The sequence below is a fragment of the Schistocerca piceifrons genome, chromosome 1, assembly GCF_021461385.2.
Source record: "Schistocerca piceifrons isolate TAMUIC-IGC-003096 chromosome 1, iqSchPice1.1, whole genome shotgun sequence".
Taxonomy (NCBI): domain Eukaryota; kingdom Metazoa; phylum Arthropoda; class Insecta; order Orthoptera; family Acrididae; genus Schistocerca; species Schistocerca piceifrons.
Genome location: NC_060138.1, coordinates 549,189,300 through 549,207,771, shown reverse-complemented (window position 1 = coordinate 549,207,771; position 18,472 = coordinate 549,189,300). Strand labels below are relative to the sequence as shown.

Sequence of the window (18,472 nt, the reverse complement as noted above, 5' to 3'; positions counted from 1 at the left end):
GTTAGTTAGGTTTAAGTAGTTCTAAGTTATAGGGGACTGATGACCTCAGATGTTGAGTCCCATAGTGCTCAGAGCAAGTAAGAGCAGATGAATACCAAAGGGATCCTGCTATGGTAATAAGAGGTATCGCACACCATCACTCCTGGTTTGCGGGCTTCAGTCAAGTCGGCATCCCACGCATCTACAGACGCGTCTTCGCTGGTCGTCGGAGCTAAGTTTGAAGCGGCACTCATCAATGAAGATATTTCTACTCCACTCAATGAGATAGCAGGCCGAATATGACAGACACCAATGGAAACATGCTTGTTGGTGTACAGAGGTCAATGATAGTAGGCGATCGGCCCTGGTAGCTGAGTGGTCAGCGTGGCGGAATGTCATACCTAACTGCCTGGGTTCGATTCCCGGCTGGGTCGGAGATTTTCTCCGCTCAGGGACTGGGTGTTATGTTGTCCTTATCACCCTAATTTCATCCCATCGACACGCAAGTCGCCGAAGTGGCGTCAACTCTAAAGACTTGCATCAGGCGAACGGTCTACCCGACGGGAGGCACTAGCTACATGGCATTTACGTTTCCAGTGATAACTGACGCAAGGGACGCCATGAACTCAGCTCTGTCGTGTGAGCCGCTTATTGAGGGTCCCTGTGGTCACTGAAGCACCAGCTGCATGTTGGATTGATGATCATTATAAATGTGGGGCTGTGACTGCCCCTCTGACGACTGTTCGTCGTCACGTTCTGTCGTCTCTCTGGATCGACCGTTTCCTTCTCGACGCTGCGTTCGGCCGTGGTTCACTCAATTCTCTCAACATTGTCGACTAGTGGCATCGCCCCTACTCAAACGTCGAGCGATTAGTCGATTACTCCAACTAGCTGCTTTGAGCCCAACTTCACGTCCTATCACAAATGCTCACATCTGCGTACATTGTTCAGTTGCCTGTCTGCGAGGCCTCGTTACTTACCGACCGAATACACGGAATAAATTTGTCCAAGGCCTTATGCCCCGGTATGGTATACTATCCGTGCCAGTTACGGGGTGCAATGGTGCTGGAGCGTGACACATTGATCCATCAGCCGCTAAAGTTTACAATTTTGCATTTTTCGTCTGTACCTGTATAGATATCAATTTGTGACCGATTTGCATAACTCCTTCGTGCGCGTCGATTTTTTTTTTGTCTTAGCGTGTACTTAAAGCGCTCAGCATATGAAGCAATTATCCAAAACACACACAACACCGGTGTAGTACGAGAATTTTTAGAGTATTTATTATTTACCTCACAAACCGGTTTCCGACTGTTACGCTATTCTGTTCATCACATTAAATGCAGACTCATCAGCAATAGAAACTGGCACACTTCTCATATGACGTAGTACCTCCTTAGTATTGATGAGATATCGAATTTTCCTTGTACAGAATGCACAAGACACCGAAAGTATTCGGAAGCCGTCCTGATCTGTGTAACTCAAGCCAAAACTCATGGAGATCGGGCAGAGCTTTTTGGCATCCCAGATATAATCGACAGCATTGAGGTCGGGTGATTTTCTGGGGGCAAGATGGGTGGAGGAGGGACACATAAGAACGGTAATACTCTTGGAGGGTAAGTCAAATTATTCTGCCAGTGTCACAGCTCTGGGGCAATGGGGTGATCGTCGTTTCGTCTGAAGTGAGAGGTTGAGAGGAGCGGTGTGCCTGCCAGTCACTAGCTATGATTTACAAGAGATTATAAACGAATGTACAGAGACATCAGCTAACTATTATCATAAGAGGAACTAATATTATTGAATTAATTTTTGAGAAACTCAAGGCTACTCAAGGTATGTTTGCGCATTGCTAGTTGTAAGATTATTGTAAAAAGTAAGTCCCATTTTAAAGTTTGTAAAATCATTTCATTCAGAATATAATTAATTTTTGCCAGCAATATTGCATTACTGATTATAATCCATCTCAGAAACCATCAACGTAAAACTTTGCAAAATTTTATTGTTGTCAAGAAAAAGTTTAACTATGAATTACCAAACTTCAATCAAATTAATTAAAGAATAACCTCAGCTTTGCTATTAAAGAATAACGTCAGCTTTGGTAATAAATACAGCCACTTATTATGACAGCCCACCAGCAGCTAATAGAGTATAGTAAAACAGAGTAAGTACATTCATGTCGCAGTTCGATGTAGCAGTCAGATGGCGATCCAGTAACAGTAAGAAAGGTAAGGAACAGTTTTGGGTTATTGCAGGTAACGCCTGAGGGCCACGACGACGACACATTCTGTTTCGTCGAAATAATCAGAAAATAACTTTTAATAAGCAGCATTTAAATTTGTATGTGAAGATTGAGAAAGAGAATTAATTGCAAAGCGAAGATTTCATGTGCTATTATTAAGCAAGAGGTAGAAATCCTAAGGGAAGGTTTCATAGGTTATTGTAGAAGGGAAGGTTGCGTAACACAAAAGAGATATAGAGGAGACGGGAAGGTTTCAAAGTTTGCGTAGGAAATCCTACCTCAATCGCTTGTCCCCTCTCCTACCGAGTCATTTACCAAGTCGTCTGCGTAAGCCAACTTATTTCGCGCGCACTCTATATGTGGTTTTTTTTCACATATGGGTCGTATGGTAACTCACTAGAATCAGGCAAAGGGAGATTGTAAGGGGTGACCAGAAAGTATCCGTTTGACGGCGCTGGTGCAGCGTATAAGCAACGTAGCGCGAGTCCGATGCCGTTGTACACGCACTGTCATGTAGGCAAGGTATTAGTGTGGCACTCATCTTTCCGACGGGCATGCGGTAAATGCGGAAATGTGAACTCTGGCGACGTTACAGCCAAAATATCAACATTGAACTGGCGGTTGGTTTCTTGCACTGTGTGCAGTCTGCCCGCTGTTATTGCTGGCTATACTCGACAATCTACATCTACGTTTACATGGATACTCTGAAAATCACAATTAAGTCCCTCGCAGGGGATTCATCAAACCACCTTCACAATTCTCTATTATTCCAATTTCGTATAGTGCGCGGAAAGAAAGAACACCTATATCTTCCCGTGCGAGCTCTGATTTCACTTATTTTATCGGGTGATCGTTTCTCCCAATGTAGGTCGGCGTCAACAAAATATTTTTGCATTCGGAGGAGAAAGATGGTGATTGGAATTTCGTGAGAAGATTCCGTCGCAACGAAAAACGCCTTTCTTCTAACGATTTCCAACCCAAATCCTGTATAATTTCTGTGACACTCTCCCATATTTCGCGATAATACAAAACGTGCGGCCTTTCTTTGAACTTTTTCAATGTACTATCTGGTAAGGATCCAACACCGCGCAGCAGTATTCTAAAAGAGGACGGACAAGCATAGTGTAGGCAGTCTCCTTAGTAGGTCTGTTACATTTTCCAAGTGTCCTGCCAAAAAAAACGCAGTCTTTGGTTAGCCTTCACCACAACATTCTCTGCGTGTACCTTCCAACTTAAGTTGCTCGTAATCGTAATTCATAGGTATTTAGTTGAATTTACGGACTTTACATTTGACTGAATTATAGCTTAACCGAAGTTTAACGTGTTTCTTTTAGCACTCATGTTGATGACCTCACACTTTTCGTTATTAAGGGTCAACTGCCTATTTTCGTACCATTGAGATATCTTTTCTAAATCGTTTTGAAATTTGTTTTGATCTTCTGATGACTTTATTAGTCGATAAATGACGGCGTCCTCTGCAAACAACCTAAGACGGCTGCTCAGATTGTCTCCCAAATCGTTTATATAGATAAGAAACAGCAAAGGGCCTATAACAATAACTTGAGGAGTGTCAGAAATCACTTCTGTTTTACTCGATGACTTTCCGTCAGTTATTACGACAGGAAATCACAATTCCAGTCACATACCTGAGACGATATTCCGTCAGCACGCAATTTCACTACAAACCGCTTATGTGGTACAGTGTCAAAAGCCTGCCGGAAATCGAGAAATATGGAATCGATCTGAAATCCCTTGTCAATAGCATTCCACACTTCATGCAAGTAAAGAGTTAATTATGTTTCACAAGAACGATGTTTTCTAAACCCATGTTGACTGTGTGTCAATAGACTTTTGTCTTCGTGGCAATTCATAATGTTCGAACGCAATGTATGTTCCAAAATCCTACTGCATATTGACGTTAATGATATGGGCATATAATGAAATGGAATATTGGTGTGACCTGTGCAACTTTCCAGTCTTTGGATACGGATCTTTCGTCGAGCGAACGGTTGTATATGATTAAGTATGGAGCTAAAGCATCAGCATACTCTGAAAGGAATCCCCACAATCATCCCGTTGTTACTAGAGCCAGTTAACTACAGCAGCGGCAGTTACACTTGTCTAATATCGTGTAAGGCCCCCGCGAGCACGCACAAGTGCCGCAACATGACGTGGCATACTCGACTAATGTCTGAAGAAGTGCTGGAGGGAACTGACACTATGAATCACGAAGGGTTGTCCATGAATGCGTAAGAGTACGAGAGTGTGGAGATCTCTTCTGAGCCGGCCGGTGTGGTCGAGCGGTTCTAGGCGCTTCACTCTGGAACCGCGCGGCCGCTACGGTCGCAGGTTCGAATCCTGCCTCGGGCATGGATGTGTGTGATGTCCTTAGGTTAGTTAGGTTTAAGAAGTTCTAAGTTCTAGGGGACCGATGACCTCAGATGTTAAGTGCTCAGAGCCATTTGAACCATTTTTGATCCCTTCTGAACAGCACCTTGCAAGGCATCCCAGTTATGCTGAATAACGTTCATGTCTGTGGAGTTTGATGGCCAGCGGGAAGGTTTAAACTCAGAAGAGTGCTCCTAGAGCCACTCTGTAACGATTCTGGACGTGTGAGAGTCGTGTCCATACGTATCAGGGGTCCCATATGATTCCATCTGCACACGCGCCCCTCCACTACAGAGCCTCAACCAGCTTGAACAGTCCGCTGCTGACATACAGGGTCCATGGGTTCATGAGGTTGTCTCCATATCCATCCGCTCGATAAAATTTGAAACGAGACTCATCCGACCAGGCAACATGTTTCCAGTCTTCAACAGCCTAATGTCGGTGTTGACGGTCCCAGGCCAGGCGTAAAGCTTTGTGTCGTGCAGTCATCAAGGGTACATGAGTGGGACTTCGGCTCCGAAAGTATATATCAACGATGTTTCGTTGAACAGTTCGGACGCTGACAATTGTTGATGGCATAGCATCGAAATTTGCAGAAATTTGCGTTAGGACTGCACTTTTGTCACGTTGAACGATTCTCTTCAGTTGTTGTTCCCGTGCAGGATCCTTCCCGGCTGCAGCGATGTCGATTTGATGTCTTACCGGATTTGTGGTATTCACAGTACACTCGTGAAATCGATGAAACGGAAATATGGCCACTTCATCGTTACCTCGAAGATGCAGTGTCCGATCACTCGTGAGCCGACCACAACACCACGTTCAAACTCACTTAAATCTGGTTTTATAGATTAGATTAGATTTACTTTCATTGCAATAGATCCGTAGTGAGGAGGTCCTCCAGGATGTAAAACATCTCCAGTAATACATGACAAATATTTACAACTAAAACAAAGAAGCTAACGTACCTTCCACACGTCCTATGTTGATTGATCGTCATTTTTAGATGAACACTATATGAAAGGATCATTTTTTCACTAAGATCGTATTAATTCACTGAATTTAAAATAAAAAATGTTTTCATAATTTGTAAGGTAATGAACATATAAAAGAACTACTACAATATATACTTACAATGAACACATTACTGCACTGAAATGGTGCAGAAGTTAGATTGTACTTTATATACACACATCAAAAAAAGTTTTGCATTACTTCGGTTCCGAGAGTTCCGGATCCTGTACAGAAAATTGGAATAGAGGTCAACATAAACATCATTTCCGCCCATTTTATTGCTCATGAAAACTACACATTGCCTGTTGTACCACCACACAGCGAGACTTTCAGTGGTGGTGGTACAGATTTCTGTACACACCCGTAGGTCTAACATCCAGCAGCACGTCCTCTTGCATTGATGCATGCCTGTATTCGTCGTGGCATACTATCCACAAGTTCATCAAGGCACTGTTGGTGCAGATTGTCCCACTCCTCAACGGCGATTCGGCGTAGATCTCTGAGTGGTTGGGGGGTCACGTCGTCTATAAACAGCCCTTTACGATCTATTCCAGGCATGTTCGATAGGGTTCATGTCTGGAGAACATGCTGGCCACTCTAGTCGAGTGATGTCGTTATCCTGAAGGAAGTCATTCACAAGATGTGGACGATAGGGGCGCGGATTGTCGCCCATGAAGACGAAAGCCTCGTCAATATGCTGCCGATATGGTTGCACTGTCGGTCAGAGTATGTCATTCACGCATCGTACAGCCGTTACGGCGCCTTCCATGACCACCAGCGGCGTACTTCGGCTCCACACAATGCCACCCCAAAACAGCAGGGAACCTCCAACTTGCTGCAGTCGCTGGACGGTGTGTCTAAGGCCGTGTCCTAAGTGAGAGACAGAAGCGAGCGACAGCTTCAGGCGACAAAACACAACCGCAGGTGTATTTACAGAGGTGTCCTACGTGAGCGACATCTGTGTCGCTGCCTGTCTCCGGCTGCAACTGGCGACGTTTGAATTCAAACGTGTTTGAATCTTGTCACTGCAGCACGCGCGACACAGAGCAACAGCCACGTGTCTTCTTGGCAAAGCAGTGAAGCGGACGCGACGGCAGCTATGAATTACTTAACACCCGATTTTAAGAAAACTATGCAATGAAAAAATTTGATTCTTCCGCAACCTATAGCTTGATAGCCTTAAATGATAAAGGTCAGAATTTATTTTCGTTATTCGTCATAGTTACTGTGCTGCATGAAATTAAGTACATGACTGCACGAAACTTTTAAGAATTTGCAGAGGTAAAATCATATTGGGTAGACTTTTCGTATAGTTCATTTAAGGTCAATACATTATTGTGTATGAAATGTAACCAATATATCTAAATTGTATTTAAAGTTGAGACCGGAATGATATCTCTTTTCATTCTTGAGATATTGGTTGTTATATCCGCGGACGGGTCGCTCGTGGTACGTCCGAATCTGTCCTGCGTTGCAGGAATCAAGTGGTCGTAAAAATCGTATCTCATAAAAGGTTCAAGATATCGAAACGACGAATTTTGAAAATGACAGCACGCAGAAAGGACTATATTATCATATGATTAACAGTCGATACGTTTTTGAAAACGCGTGAGCAGACCGAAAATAAGACTCCCTGTAACTTACACCATGAGGTTTTGCCCAAATTTTCGTAGCCAAACAAAGGGAGAGAAACAGGTAAACGGGGTATCAAAGTGACCAGCATGAGGTCTAGTTTGGCATGAAAATATCGAACTGTTTGAAAGTAATCAGGGTAATGAACGAAAACTTAATAAATACGCTGCGGAAAAATTGAAATATTTCACGAAAAGCTGTTGTAAATGAAGTGTCAAAAATGTCATCTGTTCAAGACCTAGCTATTTTACACATAAAAAGATACATTGGTGAGGTATTTAAATGTCAAAAAGGCTTCCTTAGAATCAAGTACGTTAGTAAGGCAACCGAGGAGTCAGAAAAATCATGCTTTCTGAAAAAAACTTGAAATTCAAAAATGGAAGAAATCAATCAAATATTATATAAAATGATTTGTATAAAAGAAATAAGGTGATCAGAGAAACGTTCTACTTGCCTTTGAATGATACTCGAAATCATGAACAGAAAATGAGCTGCATCAAACGTTTCCCTAAAATTTTTTATTTCATACTTCTAGACAGATCATTACACAAAACGTTTGACTTTCTTTTCAAAAAATTTTAAGCTTTACTTTTAGAGAATATATAGAGCAATCAAAACGCTTGGCCTTAACACTGACTGCTGATGAATTACGTTTGCAACATCAACTATCTGTAAAATTTCATGGTTCATTGTAATTTATTAGTAATTAAATATGTGTGATATACTGGGATAGGTGTGAAGATCGAGGTCTTTGGCAAGACCTTAAAAATTTATTTAGCGATGCAGTGTAAACAGTATACACAAAACTTAGTATAAAGGAACGTAACTGAGTCAGTAAAAATATATGAACTGTCGGGAATCGAACACAGGAACTTTTCTTCACACAAAATTGTAAATCGAATCGATACCCCTGCACCACACGTAGCCCTTAATCATTTATAACAAATTGTGTGCTTATATTTCTATTTAGCATAGTTAGTCGTGTAATAGTCATTCTTCCGCATTTATTGGCTGTTATAAGTTCTTGATCACGTAAAAAAAAAAAAAAAACCATTCGTATTTAATTTATTGATGAGATAGTCGAATGCTCTTCCGATCATTCACTTGTTTTCGAAGAATTTTTCTGGTAAGCTTCTTAGTTGACAATACTTATGAAATTCTCAATGGAGAAAAATTAATTTCATGCACAGCATTCCTTTTCACTTTATTTTCTTAAGTAAACCCAATTCTGTAGCCTTACTCTCCAGCTACAGTATTCTACAGGTTAAAAGAGTCTGTTTTATAGAAACAGCTGGTTGGCTCTAAGCAGCAATCTTCTAGCGCGACATGGTCGCTAACACGCAGGACACCCAAGGTTGTCGCCCGATGCTGCTGCTTGTCTCTGGAGTGTCGCGTGTCCAGAAGTCGCTAGCTGTTGCTCGCTTCTGTCGCTCACGTAGGACACGGCCTAAGGCGTTCAGCCTGACCAGGTTTTGTATATGAATGCGTGGTGACATGTCCAAGGGAACAAACATCAAACATTCATGTATAGTTGATTCGTCTCGATGGCCAATGAACCCACAACCTTGAGTGTGGATGCACATTTACATTCGGCCTCCAGCGGGAATCTAAAATTAGCGAGCGTGGAGGACTAGTTAGAGACTGCAGATAGATGGACCTGAGTCAGTTGGGGGAATGGGTTGAGGCAGTCTGCGCATTTGCGATAAACTCTGTGTCGGGGTGGCGCAGTGATTAACGCAACTGCCCAGTAGGCAGGAGATCCCGGGTTCGAGTCCAGGTCCACAACACATATTCACTCGTGACCGTTGATTCCACATGAAGTACCCTTCCTTTCCTTTCTTCCCCCTGAACCTTCAATGTTTTTTTATTGACGCCAGCGTTGCTTTTACCCTCTGCTTTGACTGACTGTCCGATACCAAAGCCGCTGCTTGTCGCAGTACCTCCAGTGAATTTCGTTATCATCGCTGCAGACTCAGGGGGCCACCATTCGTTAGGTATTTGCCCCGCCCAGGTATGCATTAGTGTGGCACGTCACGCACCATCAATCGTCGCTTCATAATGCCCAAACCCACTCTTCCACAAATAAAGGACGCCGTTATTTGCACCATTGTAAACGACGATACTCATTCGTTACTGTGGTCACTGGTCTTTCGGTGACAGCGCGACTGTGAATGATTCTGTCGGTCGTGATGCATCGTTCTGTCACTGCGAGTTGCAGCTGAAGTTCAATAAATACGAGAATGTCAGGTGTTGGTTTTGCACATCTCTTTCAGAGTTATACGGTTCCCGTCAGTTAATTTCTATGATCTACCAGAATGATGATTTTTGCTTAAAGCTTTCTTATCGAATCCACTTAGAGTAATTTCAGGAATAATGGAAACGGCAACATATATACCTGAGGAATATCTCGCCAGAAAGCCCAAGCTTGTGGACCCCTCAAGACACGTATTGTCCATCACTCAGTTTTCACCGTCTAGTCATACCGATAGAAACACCTATCTGACGTAGAATGTGGGATGACCCGTAGCTGCATAGTGTATGGTGATTCCATTGGTCCATAGTTTCTTTTCTGCAAATATCTTAAGAGAGAAAATAGCCTATGATTGACACAAAAAGCGAGATAAGGTTACAAAATTGATAAGAACACATATATATTTGAATAAATGATGGAAATTGTTAATATATTTTTGACAGGTCTGATTTCAGATTTCTTTGTGTTTTCATGATGATTATGAAATAATTATTGATGGAGCAGTCTACATGTGTAGACAATCATTCATGAACTCCTTTAAGGAACCAGTTCAGCGTCTTCTTAGATATTGTGAGAAAATCACTGAAACCGTTATTCTGAGAGCATGATTTGTTACTCCGAAAGATTGATTGTCACGTTGTGCGTTTGATTGTGATGCCGCTTTGTAGACTGAGTTCAGTCTGGTGTATTGCACTCCTGGCCACTAAAGTTACAACACCCTGAAGGCAGCATGCAACAAGCATCAAATCGGCGTGAAGTGTAGTACATTATTGAGTGTGCAAATAACTAGTATTCCAGCCCAACCGCACGAAATATGTAGTAACAACTCCATCTGCATTCTATATTCAAGGAAAGAAAACGCAGCGTGTTTCTCATTCAAAAATCTCATTTGAATGTCGTTTGTTTGTGAGAATATTGTGTGTTCTCGCATGAGGGAGAACAGTGTCTGGCAGCGGATGTCGGACAGTAGTAGCGGAATACCCTATCGTAACAGCGGTTTATCGTTGCACAGTATTGGTGCTCCTGTTGGTCATAATACGACGACTGAAAATATGGGATTGATGGGTTGAGGATGTTCATGCTCAACGCCATGCAGGATTTCATCGCAGTTGCCCCGTCCAAGTACGTGCGACTAGCGCCCGAGTGGACAGACGCAACGTTTGCTCGGCTGTGCAGGATCGTTTAGCTCCGTCAATGTCTTTAGTCAGGAAATGGGCCTCAGCTCACCAGTCACTGAGACTGATAGCCTGCGACGCAGTAATAAGTAGCAAGGAAGAAAATAAGCAGCAAGCTCAGTGCCCAGCCATTGTTTCTACCAGGGCTGCAGCTATTTGCACGTTTCATACACTGTATATTCCCAAATCAGCTACAAATTTTGTCATGTGACCATCCTGCTGATCTGTACACACACGATAAGTAAAATTTCTACATTTTATCCTTCCTGGTGCTGCTGTTTAATAGATAGAAGTACAGATTATAGGTCGGACTTGTAAATGTTTTTCACCAGTTAGCGGTTACGAAAGTTAGACTAAGCAATATTACTGATGGTGGAACCAAATTTATTTCAGTTTTAGATTTGACAGGTACACCAACACTTCATCAGGTGACAGCTTTCACGGTACGACAGTGTGAGGTACGGCGCAGTCGTCACCGTACGCCCCTGGAGGTATGCAGCCCGCGCCGCACTGCTCCGCTAGCGCTAACTGATGTTCTGGGCACTTCTAGGGGATGGGCGTGGCCTCGACGGTGTTGCTCTCGATGCCGCACTCGTTGACGCCGCGCAGCATCAGGAAGTAGCCGCTGTCGCCCCACTCGGCGCCCCAGCTGTTCTTCACGATCCAGTACTTCTCGCCAGAAGCGTCGTCTACTCCGTAGCCCACAATCAGAACAGCGTGGCTGGTTGGCTGGAGAACAGGAGTTAGGCGTTATACACCAGCCCTCTAAGAATTACTTATATATCGAAGATATTACTACCATATTCCAATTCCTGCAATCTTTATTATTCAATACTGAGTGTTTCCGGTCCTCGAAGTAAAAAATAACTAAATTAATTTATGACTTCCAGTCACACACCTGATTAGCAGAAAGTTGGATTTGAATCGGACAGCAGCTGTTTCTAAATAGCGCTAGTAGATCCACCTAAAGTGTCACTGTATTGTAAACTATGGAGGAACAAAGCAACTCAGGCGTCAGAACGGCGACAACTTACCTGTTTCTTGAGTTTTTTGGTCCACGAACTGAACATTGTAGTGTTGTGTTTTTTTTTTTTTTTTTTGCAAGTAAGTAATATTTTATTTTTATATGGTACAACTGCTATTATTCTCTGTATTGTAGGCTCCGCCAAAGTTATGCAGTAATAAAATAGGGAATGTAAACTACTACAGCAATTTCAGATTGTAGCGGACAAAACAGGCACTATAAAACTTAATTTTTTTTTTTTTTTGCTTTAACAGACAAGTATGGGGAAATCACGACTTAAATGGAAGATTAGGATATAACGTCCTGTCGACATAGAGATCTTCAGAGGAGGAGCACAAGCTAGGGATGTTGCAAAGAACAAGGAAACCGGCCACACCCTTTCACAGGAACAGTCCTGGCATTTGTCTGGAGCGATTAAGGGAAGTAATGGAAAATTGAAATCTGGCTGGCTGGACGCGGGTTTGAGCCGTCTTCTTCCAGAATGCTAGCTCAGTGTGCTTACCACTGCGTCATTCTTATGGGTATGACAGAAATGAAATTAAAAAATAAAATAAAAGAAAAAGCATGAAGCCATAGAAAAAACTAGTGAGATATATTCATTTGTAAGAAGAACAGTAGGTGATAGAATGCTCGTGGGGAAAGAAAGGTGTTTCCATGGAAACAGTTTTAGGAAATAACTTGCTTTTGCGAGAACGTTTAGTGATGAATAAGGAACGGTGTTGTAAGGTCAATAAATTCTTTGATCAAGACTGGATTGAACACCACATTTGTGAGCGTTCAGCCCATGTTAGCTGTACCTGCATAAATCTGAACAGGCGTTATAATACGTATCATAAACGTTTCAGTACCGTTAAACTACTATCTGGACTTTTCTGCTCAAAATTTAATAACTTTATAATGTATTTATGCTTGTTTGAATCAGCTTCTGGTAACTTAGTACAAAGATGTATAACTTTTACTCATTATAGTTTAATGGTTATAATTATCTAATTAAAACTTATTTCCACCAAAATTACTTTTTGTGTATTACAATTTCATGTCCGATACAATACTCAAGTTTAAACAACGAAAATGGAAAGGATGGGAAAAAATACAAAACATCGACGGACGTATGTTCTTTTGACATTAAGTTATATAAATTTACGAGGATAATCCCAAAAGTAAGGTCTCCTATTATTTTATAAGTACAGTACTCTGTTTGTGTGGCAGTTGGTCACACTGTTATGAAGAGTGCTTCACGCGCTGTCTGTAAATATGCGCAAGCCGCGCTGAGGCGCTCAGTCTTTGGCTAGGCAGCCGTTGAGAGTGGAGCTCCCGTTGGATGTTATCGCCAAGTGCGAATTGCGCGCAGTTATTCTGTTTTTGAATGCAAAGGGCACAGCGCTGATTGAAATCCATCGCTAATTGACGGAAGTGTATGGTTAGTCGTGCATGGATGTCAAAAATGTTCGTAAGTGGTGTAAAGAGTTTGCAGCTGGTCGGACCGAAATTCACGACGAACAAAGGAGCGGGAGATCGCATGGTGGTGAGTTGGTATGACAGGGGCATACAAAAACTGCCACAAAAATGCATCGACAGAAATGCTGATCATGTCGAAAAATAGCTAAATGTTCAAGCTGTAAACTGATGTAAACCATTGTAGAAATAATCAGGTCTATGTACTTATAAAAAAATAGGAGACCTTACTTTTGGTATTACCCTCGTATTACGTAGCGTATTATAGTACTGTTTTGTGTAAAGAATGTACCTATACAACCCTGAGAAAAAATTATAATTTCAACCATTCCGTACTTTTTGTCGACAAGCATTTATGTTAACGTTCATGAAGACAAGAGTGACTAACGACACAGATTAACGTTTTTTTGAGAGAAAGCACAAATAAGTTTACAACTGATGCCCACTCTGACGCGAAACTCATTACTTGCCTGACCGGCGTGCAGTTTCCTCGCGCTGCATTTATTTACTGTCAGCCCCAGCTGGTGGACGAGTTAACTCGGGTTCCAAAGTCTGTTGTGAGCTACGTTTTTAATAACGTCATGTTTATGTGATTGGTACACCATCATCCGGTTTTGAACAGGTCTTGAGGAAAGTTAGTGGACCATCGAATAAAATGTATGGGGCTCCATTTAAAAAAAGACGAACTGATGTTCATATCTTTGTAACGAACAAAGTTATAAGAAAGGCGCCTAGGCAAGATAAGTGAGTCAGTTCGTATATAATGAGGTGACGCAGCGGGTAAGACGCTGGGCTCACATGGGGAGGAATAGAGTTCGCGTCTGTCTCCATCGTGCAGATACAGGTTTCCAGTGGTTTGAAATCGATTCCACGGCTCCCGTGGAAAGGACATGGCCAATTTCCTTCACTTTCCTCGTCCTACCCCAGCGTATGCTTAATGTATGATGACCTTGCAGTCGACGGTACGACGACTCTTAATCTTGCTTCGTTATTGTAACATCATGGGGTTGACGCAGTGGATCAATGTAGGAAGACACGGCGCCTGCCAAAACAGAGAACTCACAGAGTGCAGCTGCGCAGTGTAGGCCTACAGCGGGCTACGTACCACGCGGGGGTTGAAGTCGACCCTGGTCTCGACGTGCTTGTACACGCCACCCGCGTACTGCCGGAAGTCGTCGTACACCATGAAGCCGGCCGCCACGGGCCCGTTCTGCACCAGCGCCTCCTGGATCAGCACCTCGTTGCCGCCGCCGTAGTAGCCTGTGAAGCACAATAAATCGTATACCACAACAACTCTCGAACCTGTTACCGTTAGCGGGCAGTGGCCTCTGTGTGTGCCAGGTCGATTGTTATTTGTAGTTCACAGTTGCTGTTTGAGTTTACACATTGTCATTATGTCATTTGGAGATAGCGAGTGGAGGTGCGGACGCCAGAAAATGAAGTGCCAAGTGGAGAAATCGGAACATTTCCGGCATATTCTTCTGTTGATTTCAATAGAGGGGTGACAACAGTGAATGCAGAGTTAAACATTTGCGCCGTGTATGGAGATAATGCCATTGGACAGAGCACGCCAAGAAAATGGTTTTCTCGTTTTGAGGAAGATCGTTTTGACATCAGTATCAGTGACTCTCCACGTTCATGAAGACCTAAGCGGTTTGATGGAGATCATTTAAAAGCATTAACCCCACATCTGCGTACTCGAGAACTGAGAAAGGTGATGGACTGTGATCAGTCCACCATCGTGAATTCTTGCATGCAATGGGGAAGGTTCAAGAATCGGCAGTGTGGGTACTGCATGCTCTAAGCCAAAACCACAAAAACGGGTGGGTGGTCATAGATGCATATCTGTTTGCTGGTCATCAATTGGATCGTGAATAACACCGACCGTACATATCCCGCATCGTTGCGGGTGATGAGAAATGGCGTCTTTATGCTGACATAAGGAAACGAAAGGAATGGTTAAGCCCAAACAAAACAGCAGCTCCCCGTACAACGACCTGCGCGCGTCCACATAAGATAGTATTACGCATCTGGTGGAACAGCGGCGGTGTGCTGTACTACGAATTGCTTGCTCGAGGAGTAACCATCACTGCTGACGTTTGTTGTCAAAAACTGAGACATCTTGCAGACGCAGTCCAAGAACAACGACCAGAAAGACTGCGTGAAGTGACGCTACTCCACGATAACGCCCGCCCGAGTTCTGCTAGACAAACAAAAAACACTATACAGGAGTTGGGATAGAAAGTCATTCCGCACCCACCTTAGTCACCTTGTGTTGTGCTGTCAGATTTTCACACTTTCCGCTCTCTCTCGAACAACCTTAAACAAACGTCCTTTCCGGATGAAAACGCGGTCCGAACATGGCTCGACAAGTTCTTCGCCTCAAAACCACTTGGTTTCTATTTCTGCGGAATGGAAAAGTTGCCGCAGCATTGGTGGGAAAGTGTTGTGAAGGAGAACATTTTACTTCCAACTTAAGTCTCTGTTATGCATATATGTTGTATTTATTAAACCTATGGGAAAACGCTACGAACTTATGCACCAACCCAAAATATACATAATATATTCAACCTTTTGAATATAGTTAGACAACCTGGAAATAGTGGACAAAATCGGGAAAGTATAAGATTAGATATCATAGAAGAAATGGATATATTCGTGCATAATACAAAAAATGAAGATAATATTCTAAAGGAGATTCGTGTTTGGGGATGACATACCACCAGGCTTCTGAGTGGTTTGATGCGGCCTGCCGCGAATTTCTCTCCACTATTAAACTCTTCATGTCATAGTGGCACTCATATCCAACGTCCTCATTTATTTGTCTGCCATATTCCAATGTCTGTCTTCGCCTGCAGTTTTTTACCCCCCCCCCCCCCCCCACAACACTCTCCGTTATCATTGAATTTATTCCTTGATATCTTCACTCATTTGCATTTACAAGACTACCCTACAATTTACACTCAAGTGTTCACCGACTTCAGATTATTCCTCCACCGTACCACTCGTGAACAGCGTGTGGGAGAAACGCACTCTTAAATCTTTCCGTGCGAAGTCTGATTTTTCTTATTAAGATGATGTAGGTGAGAGCCAACCAAATATTTTAGTATTCAGAGAGAAAATTTCTGATTGAAATTTCCTGTTTTAATGATAGCCATCCCGATTCGCATATCATATCCGTGGCACTCTCTCTCCAACTCCCTTCTTCGAACTTTTTCGACGTTCTCCGTCAGTCCTATCTGTTAAAGATCCCATAGCACACAGCAGTACTCGAGAGGAGGACAGATATGCGTAATGTAAGCAGACTCTTTATTAAACCTGTTGCATTTTCAATCTCCTATCATCCTGTCCCTTTCTCTTTTTTCCCCATATGTTTCTCTGCTCACCGATACTGCAAAGAACCCCTGATGTCTTACCTTATCTGTTCACCTATTTTTCAACATGCTCGCGTAACACCACATCTCAAAGACTTCGATTCTCTTCTTTTCCGGTTTTCCCATAGTGCATGCTCGAAAAGCATATACTTGGAAATTTATTTCTCAGATTATGCCCTGTTTTTGACAGTAGCATGCTTCTTTCGCCTAGGAAGCCCTCATTGCCTGTGCGAGTCTGCTTCTTACATCCTCGTTGCTTCATCCGCCTTGCACATTTTGCTTCTAACGCAGCAGAATCAATTCACTTAATCTATTTCGTGGGCCCCAATTTCGATGTTAAGCTTCTCGCTAATCTATTTCCATCTTTTTCTCATCACTTTCGTCCTGTTTCAGTTTATTCTCGGTCCTGAGTATGTGCTCATGAGGCTGCACATTCCGTTCCATAGCACCTGTAAATCTTCCTCAGTTTCAGTAAGAATAGCAATATCATCAGTGGATCTTATCATCGATATCCTTTCACCATGAACTTTAATCGCAGTCCTGAACTCTTCTTTTGTGTCCATCAGTGTCTCTTCGAAGTACACGTGGAACAAGCGGAGCGAAATACAACATGCCTGTTTCACCTTGTTTCATTGAGGTATTTCGTTCTTGATATTCCATTATTATTTTTCCCTCTTTGTTCCTGTACATATTGCATATTATGCGTCTTTCCTTATGGTTTACACCTATTTCCCTGATAATTTCCAACATTTTGCATAATTTTACATCGTCGAATGGTTTTTATAGGTTAACAAACCCTATGAACGCATCTTGATTTTTCTTAAATCTTACTTCCGTCTTCAAGCGCAACGTCGAAATATCCTTTCTGTTGTCTTAAGCTTTCTTAAAGTGAAACTAATCTTCTAACTAATCCTGAATTTTGTTAATGAGATGATTGATTTAAAAAAGAGACCTATAATTCTTTAATATGCTTAAGGTAGTTCTAAAGCAGTACTTAGGACGCGCTAGTGTGAAACTAATGACTGCCTAACTGTTAGTATCGCAAAAAAAAGGGAACGCGTTGTGCAGTGAAATACATCCAGTGCAAGTGTCAGCACTATAGCGTAACGTTAGTAGTACTCCTAAGACACCAGAAGGAAATACAATCCGAATAAAGCTCTGCAACAACGAAATCGTAAGTGAACAGATGGCATGTTAGTGTATCACACCAGTCTTGCACCATAGTAAGTGAAGCATAACTATCTGAATGCATCACAAACAAGCTGTGTTTCATAACTCAACAGTCGACAGATATCTTGCTTGCTGCTGAGCTTCACACAGCAAAATAATGAAAACAGGTACGACCGCCCCCCCCCCCCCCCCCCCGCCCGTCCCACCACTCCCCTCCCCCAACCCCGACTTTCGGGATATTTTAAGACAACGTTTAAAATGGGAATGCATGAAAATAAGCGACAGCATTCTGATGCCAACTACGATATGAACTATAGCTATGTGATTTTGTTAAGAACTATAGTCATGGGATTTTGTTAACAGTGTATAAACCGCTGAGTGAGAGTTGTGTGTTTCAATTCCCTTAACAGCCAATTATAGCCATCAAGTTACAGACAATTTATAAGGGTAGTCAAATGAAAACCGAACGCTTTCAACGATGGGATCATGGAATGTTTCCATTCAAAAGTAATTACAATGTGAAACTTCCTGGCAGATTAAAACTGTGTGCCGGACCGAGACTCGAACTCGGAGCCTTTGCCTTTCGCGGGCAAGTGCTCTATCAGGTTCGCAGGAGAGCTTCTGTGAAGTTTGGAAAGTAGGAGACGAGGTACTGGCGGAATTAGAGCTGTGAGGACGGGGCGTGAGTCGTTCTTGGGTAGTTCAGTTGGTAGAGCACTTGCCCGCGAAAGGCAAAGGTCCCGAGTTCGAGTCTCGGTCCGGCACACAGTTTTA

General features: G+C 42.7%; 1 protein-coding gene across 1 annotated transcript in view; it reads right to left on the bottom strand.

Moving 5' to 3' along the window:
* Window positions 1-11,221: 11,221 nt before the first annotated feature.
* The window catches only part of LOC124749167 (dipeptidyl peptidase 1-like), a 34,851-nt gene continuing 27,600 nt past the window's right edge, over window positions 11,222-18,472 (bottom strand). Inside the window, exons 6-7 of the mRNA XM_047248966.1 lie at window positions 14,260-14,414; window positions 11,222-11,404 (exon numbers count right to left, since the gene is read on the bottom strand). Of these exons, the coding sequence (XP_047104922.1) occupies window positions 11,222-11,404; window positions 14,260-14,414 (338 nt within the window). The remainder of the gene's footprint in view (window positions 11,405-14,259; window positions 14,415-18,472) is intronic.